The sequence below is a fragment of the Pipra filicauda genome, unplaced genomic scaffold (genome assembly GCF_003945595.2).
Source record: "Pipra filicauda isolate LSUMZ 115617 unplaced genomic scaffold, ASM394559v2 scaffold790_size87553_pilon, whole genome shotgun sequence".
Taxonomy (NCBI): domain Eukaryota; kingdom Metazoa; phylum Chordata; class Aves; order Passeriformes; family Pipridae; genus Pipra; species Pipra filicauda.
The window spans coordinates 80,095-87,522 of NW_024104965.1; the positions used below are offsets into that span (position 1 = coordinate 80,095).

The window sequence follows — 7,428 nt, forward strand, 5'->3', positions numbered from 1 at the left end:
TCCCAAGTGAGGGCCCTGAGGGTTGAAAACTCTCACCAAGGTCCCTGGGGGAGATGAGGGAAGCTGGGGCAGGAAAGGCTCACGAGGACATCAGGTACGAACAGAAAACAAAGCTTCAGGCTTTCAATATAAAATCACAGGATGGCTTGGGTTGGGAGGGACCTTAAAGATCATCTTGTTCCACCCCCTGCCATGGACAGGGACACCTTCTGCTAGCCCAGGTTGCTCCAAGCCCCATCCAACCTGGCCTTGGACACTTCCAGGGATCCAGGGGCAGCCACAGCTTCTCTGGGCAACCTGTGCCAGGGCCTCCCCACCCTCACAAGGAGGAATTTTTTCCCAATATCCCATCTAACCCTGTCCTCTGTCGGTTTGAAGCCATTCCCCCTTGTCCTGGCCCTCCAAGCCCTTGCAAACAGCCTCTCTCCATCTTTCCTGGAGGCTCCTTCAGGTCCTGGAAGGTCACCCCAGAGCCTTCCCTTCTCCAGGCTGAACAATCCCAACCTTCCCAGCCTTTTCTCCCAGCAGAGCTGCTCCAGCCCTGCTCACCTTGGTGCCTCCTCTGGACTGGCTCATGTCCAGCCTCTCCCCCAAATCCTCCTCCCTCTGCTCATCCCCAGCCTGGATTGACCCCGGGCGTCGCCCCGGCGCCGGCGCAGCCCCAACCTCCAGTTTATTGAACCCCCAAACCCCGAATCCAGCGACCAAAGCCCACCAAATCTGCCACCCCACCTTCGTTCTCCACGTCGTCGTTCATGAGCCCCCCCAGCCACCTCTTCCACTCCTCGTCGTCGGCCGTGTTGGGGTCGTACATGTCGGGGGTGATGTCGGGCGCGCGCAGCTCGGCCTCCAGCTGCCCCAGGGGCACGTCCTTCAGGGGCCTCTTGGAGCGGGTCCTGAAGGCGATCAGGCTGTCCTCCAGGGGCTGCCCAGGGGCAAGGACAGCGCTGTCACCACAGCCCTGCCCTCCCCAGAGCCCAGCACGGGCACCACGCCGAGGAATCCTTCGGCTGGGGGGCGAGGGGAGCCCAGCTCTGCCCGCTCTCCCTGGTCACCAGCTCATTATGGTTTGTTCATCAGCTCACGCTGCACTCTCACCGGCAGCTTCCACTCCCACCGTTGGATTTTCACGTGTGTTTAACCGTGTTTGCCCCTGCAGTGTCTGCCATTGATGGGGGGCAGAGCACAGGCCTTGCCCCCACCCTCACCCAGGGCAGGAACCAGGGCTGCTCTCACTGCCAACCTTCTCCCACCACTGACATCACACAGGGTGCTCTCTCTGCCAACCTTCTCCCATCACTGACATCACACAGGGTGCTCTCACTGCCAACCTTCTCCCATCACTGACATCACACAGGGCCACCCAGCTACTAAATGGTTAATAGGAAATAGTTGATGGTAAATAGTTAGTTAATGGTAAATAGTTAATAGTAAATAGTTAGTTGATAGTAAAGAGTTGATAGTAAAGAGTTGATAGTAAAGAGTTGATAGTAAAGAGTTAGTTAATAGTAAAGAGTTAATAGTAAATAGTTGATAGTAAAAACAGTTAGTTGATAGTAAAGAGTTACTAGTAAATAGTTGATAGTAAAGAGTTGATAGCAAAGAGTTAATAGCAAAGAGTTGATAGTAAATAGTTAATAGTAAATCGTTGATAGTAAATAGTTGACAGTAAATCATTAGCTGATAGTAAAGAGTTGATAGTAAAGTTAGTTAATAGTAAAGTTAGTTAATAGTAAATAGTTGATAGTAAAGAGTTAGTTGAGAGTAAATAGTTGATAGTAAAGAGTTAGTTGATAGTAAAGAGCTGAGAGCAAAGAGTTGATAATAAAGTTAGTTAATAGTAAAGTTAGTTAATAGTAAAGTTAGTTAATAGTAAAGAGTTGAGAGTAAAGAGTTAGTTGATAGTAAAGAGTTAATAGTAAATAGTTGATAGCAAAGAGTTAGTTAATAGTAAAGCTAGTTAATAGTAAATAGTTGATAAATAGTTGATAGTAAAGTTAGTTAATAGTAAATAGTTAGTTGATAGTAAATAGCTGAGGGTAAATAGTTAATAGTAAAGTTAGTTAATAGTAAATAGTTATTTGATAGCAAATAGTTGATAGCAAATAGTTGATAGTAAATAGTTGATAGTAAATAGTTGATAGTAAATAGTTGATAGTAAATAGTTGATAGTAAATAGTTAGCTGATAGTAAATAGATAGTTAATAGTAAAGGGTTAGTTAATAGTAAAGTTAGTTAATAGTAAAGAGTTGATAGTAAATAGTTAGTTGATAGTAAACAGTTAATAGTAAATAGTTAATAGTAAATGGTATTGGACAAGCAATTTCCTCAGCTCCCATTTGGAACTGAGCTCAGTTCCCAATAAACTGGACAACCAATTTCCTCAGCTAGTAAAGAGCTGATAGTAAACAGTTAATAGTAAATAGTAAAAACTCTTCCTGCAAAACACAGCTCAGCCAACAGGACTGCTTGCAAAAAGGAGAACTATCCTCATTAGTGTTGTAAATGTCAGAGAGGTGCCTTTAACAGCCAAAATAAAGGCAGTGAGAGACTCATGAGCACAAATACAAAGTGTAGTTACAAGAAACTAAAAGTCTATGTCACTAACAACATTCCTTCATTGTCTATATAATATATATATATTTTTTATATATATATACATATACACACTATAGCTACTTCTATTCTCCCACAGAGCCATTGTGGAGATCCAATTCCACAGGATCACAGCCCCACAGAAGGGTTTGGGACCTTAAAGGGACCTTAAAGGTCACCCTGTCCCAAGAGGGGACACCTTCCCCAGCCCAGCCTGCTCAGGGCTCCATTTGTGATTCAAAGGAGAGCAGAATGCACCGAAAGCAGGGGCAGCAACCCCCCGAAATGCCCCTGCTTTGTGCCCAGTTTGGCCCCCCGGGCTGTACCTGGTAGGAGTCCATGCACACGGGGCTCGAGGCCAGCTCCTCGTCCACTGCGTGCAGCTTCTCCATGAACGTGCTGTCCTTGCTCTGCTTGGGCTTGGGAGGTGGTGGAGGCCCCATGGGGACAACCTCGGCACTGATGTGCCTCACAGCAGGTGGAGGGACCTTCTCCACCTAGGCAGAAAGGCCTTGGTGTTAAAAAGTTGGATTTAGAGCACGGATTTCCAAAGGACAGAATAAAGTCTCTTTTTTTGTTGTTGTTGTTGTTTTTTTTTCCTGGCCTGGCACAAGAAGGAAGGAGGGAAAAGCTTCTCAGGAGGAAATGGATTCCTCGTGTTACACTCACTTTGGCTCTCAGAAAGCCCAGAGATACGTCCAGACTTGCAGGAAAGGAGATATTTGGAGGGTTTGAGTATCAGCCTCAAGCTTTCTAGAGCTGATAAACGAGTTACTGTGGCAGAATCCAAACCCGTGGTGAGCAGAAGGGGGAAATATCAATACAATATTGCTCTTTCTGACTGCAGGGTCAGCTCTCAGGCACTGTCTTGCCCTTCTCTGCTGATCCTTGGTCCTTGTCACTCTGCACCTTCCACTCCCACTGAGGTGTTGGTGTCCAGAGTCACCAGAAACACCTTCATGCTTTTACAAAACCCACTTTCTCCTCTTGAGCCAAGCACAGACAGCAGTTCCCCTGCACTCCTCCCAGAAATAGCCAGAAAAATAACCATTACCTGAGACAATAATTATCACCTGAGACAACTGTTTCCATCCCAAGAGCTTTAAGGGCTTATTTTGGACTTCACTGGCCACGCAGCAGCCAAGGCAGGGGGACCCTAAATCCCCCCAGCACCCGGATTTGGGGCTAATAAACGAGGAAGGAGGACTGTGGGTTGGTTCTGAAGGAGGAAGGGGCTCCCCCCCGGGGTTACCTCACAGGGGGTCCCCCCCTCCTCGTCGGACGAGCGCCGGGCCCGGGACCTCTTGGCCCCCCGAGGGGAGGAGGCCGTGCTCTCCACATCACTCTCCAGCAGGCTCTGCAGGGCAAGACAGGCAGAAGGGCCTCAAACTCTGCTCCAGCCAACATCCCAGAGGCTCTTTTTTAGCCAAGTTAATAACAGAGCAACAAAGGAACATCACTAGAAGGTCCGGGATGACTCACGGGTGTTAAAATAAAGAGGGTTCTCCTGCCTCAGACCTCTGCACAAGCTGCACTCACCTCTTCTGCAGTCTCATCCTCATCCTCATCCTCAGGCTGGTACTCCTCATCAGATGAATCATCCTCCTCCAGGGGAATGTCCACAAACTGGGGTGGCTGCAGCACAAGAGAAGCGATTTCTTCACTTATGGGAGGCACTAAATCCCATCAGAAAGACTCCGTGTCCTGCCTTTGAACAGGGAAATGTGCACAAGCAGCCAGAGGCCGTGCAGAGTTCTTCAATTTGCTCAAATATTTTATGGGAAAAGGTAGAAATCAGTACAAAAATAAAAAAAAATAAAATCGAAGTAACAACCCTGAGGGGGGGATTTGTCACGTTTTGGGCGACAGGAATTTTTGCTGTCCCAGGGTGGGGAGCTTTTAATGGGCAGGATTAACAGGGTCAGAGCAGAGATTTCTGACTGAGGGAACACCCCAAAGCCCAGAGAGGAGCTGCTCCAGCCCTCCAGAAGATCCCACTCACCTTCACCTCGTTCGCCTTCTTAATGGGGGAAATGTTCCACGTCGGGATCACCTGGGGAGAGCAGAAACCCCAGAGCTGCTTCAGAGCTGTTCCCACAGCTTAAAGGGAGCTCTTAAACCAGGGGAGCACCTGAGCCCGACCTGCACAGTGGCCAAGCAAGAACCAGAGCTCAGCCAAAGGCTCCAAAGCCCTCCTGGGATCTCCAGGCAGCAGCCTCGGGACAAAGGGATTCCCTGCCCTGCCCTGCCCTGGCCCTGTGCTGCTCAGCTCCAACTAACTCCCTTTTACACCCTTTTAACTGCTTTTTTTTTTTTCCCACTGCAAGACTCCACCATGTGAGAGCTTTTAAACTCCCTTCAGGAGGCCCCAAAACCCAAACCAGCCACGGAACACCCTGAGCTGGAAGGGACCCACAGGGATCATCCAAACCCAGCTCCTGGCCCTGCCCAGGACACCCCAAAATCCTGTCCCTGTTGTCCCAACCCTCCTGGAGCTCCTGCAGCCCTGGGGAGCCTGGTCAGTGCCCAACCACTCCCTGGGGGAAGGATTTTCCCAATATTCCCCTAAACCTCCCCTGACAGAGCTCCAGCTGCTCCCTCAGGCCCTGCCCCTGCTCCCCACCCAGGGAAAGGGGAGGGTGCAACAGTAAAAGCAGATTTCAGACTCACCACCCCTTTCTCCACAACCTCCTTCAGTTTGGAACGAGTCATTTTGGGCTCCTGAGGGTTTAAAACAAGACAAGAGCCACCAATTCAGCCATTTGCCTTCACTGCAGACCCTTCCCCAGCAACTCTTTACTGTGAAATTTTCTTCTTACCCCCTTTAAATTCACCCCCTTTTTAAATTCACCCCCTTTTTAAATTCACCCCCCTTAAACTCACCACCTTTAAATTCACCCCCTTAAATTCACCCCCCTTTAAATTCACCCCCCTTAAATTTATCCCCTTTAAATTCACCCCCTTTAATTTCACCCCCCTTAAATTCACTCCCTTTAAATTCACTCCCTTTAAATTCACCCCCTTTAAATTCATCCCCCTCAAATTCACCCCCCTCAAATTCACCCCCCTCAAATTCATTCCCTTTAAATTCACCCCCCTTTAAATTCACCCCCCTTAAATTCACCCCCTTTAAAGTCACCCCCCTTAAATTCACCCCCCTTAAATTCACCCCCTTTAAAGTCACCCCCTTTAAAGTCACCACCTTTTTAAATTCATCATCTTTTTAAAAATTCACCCCCTTTTTAGATTCACCCCCTTTTTAGATTCACCCCCTTTTTAGATTCACCACCTTGCAGACACCACGAATAACTCCCATAATTCTGTTTATAACTGACACTCAGACACTGACACTTCTCCCTTCATCCAGGTGATAAATCTGGCAATGAAACCTAATTATTATAATAAATATTACAATGAAATCCCCTATTCTGCCTCTCCCTCTCCAGAGCCCTGAAGAGACAGACCAGTGAGGGCATCAGGCATTTGGAACAACTGAAAAAAACCCAAATTAAACAAGGGTTTTTTACTCACAAACAGGGGAATATCCTCTGTCTCACTGATGGCTGCTTTCATCATGGCCACCACGTGCTCATTTGTGATCACTTCCTGCAGGGGGAAACACACACAAAAAAAGTGTCCTTTACATTCTGCTTGTTAAAAAGACACAGAAAATACAATAAATACAACAAACCTTAAAACAAACCACCTGGAAAATAATCAGTGTGCAACGTGCTCTGTAATCACACCGCAAATAAAACCACTGTTCAGGGATCAGACAATAAAAACCAGTGATAAAGAGGCTGCTCTGCATTCCCTGTGAAAGCTCCACAGAATAAATTCCCAGCAGAGAGAAAGCCAAGCAGTCAAAACAAAAGCCCACACCGGCTTCCCTGGAATTGTGTCATCAGTCCTGTCACACAGTCAGCAAAATGAGCTGCTCCCAGGCACAGGAGAGCTTCCATCCTAATTAAACTCCAATCTTTAAGCACTCACAGGCTCCCAAAACAAGGGGCTGATTCTCTGTAGAAAGTATGGAATAATAAACTACATTATTATATATTTATAATATGTGAACCCTTTAAAAATTGTGCTGCACCATTCCAGCACCCACAGAGGAAGGCATTAATTTATGGTAATTAATTTATTGCACAGAATCTGCCTGAGAGAATCATCCTGGCAGCCTCCACGTTGTCTGCCACAGGGATGGCAAAAAGGGGAAATACCTGAGATCACCTGGGCTGGAGCAACACCAACTGCAGGGGAGGGGAAAAAAAAAAAAGGCACCATTTCTGGGGGAAAATAATTCCTGTTGCTCTCCAGCTTTGGGATGGGCTGGGATCCACACCAAGAGGGGCAGAGTCAGAGGGTCACTGCAGAGCTCTGCCAGCAGAGGAATTCTGGAGGCTCCTCTCCAGCTGGGGGCTGTGGGATGGGCTCAGAGCCTGGGCACCAACGCAGGGTGATGCATTTCTGTCAGCACCCCCAGAATTCCATCGGGATTTTGGGATGAAACAGCAGCTCACGGCCTACACCTGCTCCGCCAGAGGATGGTTTCTAGCTCAGTTATTCCTGCTGCTCAGGAAAAGCAAGACAGCCCCGTGTGCCACTGGAAAGGAAGGGAATTGGGATCAACACCTCCCACTAAATCAGGGCCCGGGTGACACGGACACCCCTGATCCTCCCTTTATGGATCCAGCAGGAGAGAGCAGGACGTGGGTGGCCAAGACATCCCTGTGCAGGAATCCCAGTGCCCCCACCAGCACCCACAGGCTGGGCTGGAGCCTCCTGGCCTGGCTCGGGATCAGGGGGCAGCAGGAGCAGGGCAGGGATTGT

At 48.3% G+C, this 7,428-nt stretch overlaps 1 protein-coding gene across 1 annotated transcript in view; it reads right to left on the reverse strand.

Annotated features, from left to right (window-relative positions):
• The window catches only part of GON4L (gon-4 like), a 28,364-nt gene extending 22,162 nt beyond the window's left edge, over window positions 1–6,202 (reverse strand). The window contains exons 1-7 of the mRNA XM_039389999.1: window positions 6,127–6,202; window positions 5,266–5,316; window positions 4,598–4,648; window positions 4,135–4,230; window positions 3,848–3,952; window positions 2,922–3,092; window positions 733–925 (exon numbers count right to left, since the gene is read on the reverse strand). Of these exons, the coding sequence (XP_039245933.1) occupies window positions 733–925; window positions 2,922–3,092; window positions 3,848–3,952; window positions 4,135–4,230; window positions 4,598–4,648; window positions 5,266–5,316; window positions 6,127–6,171 (712 nt within the window). The 5' untranslated portion in view covers window positions 6,172–6,202. The remainder of the gene's footprint in view (window positions 1–732; window positions 926–2,921; window positions 3,093–3,847; window positions 3,953–4,134; window positions 4,231–4,597; window positions 4,649–5,265; window positions 5,317–6,126) is intronic.
• Window positions 6,203–7,428: the final 1,226 nt, after the last annotated feature.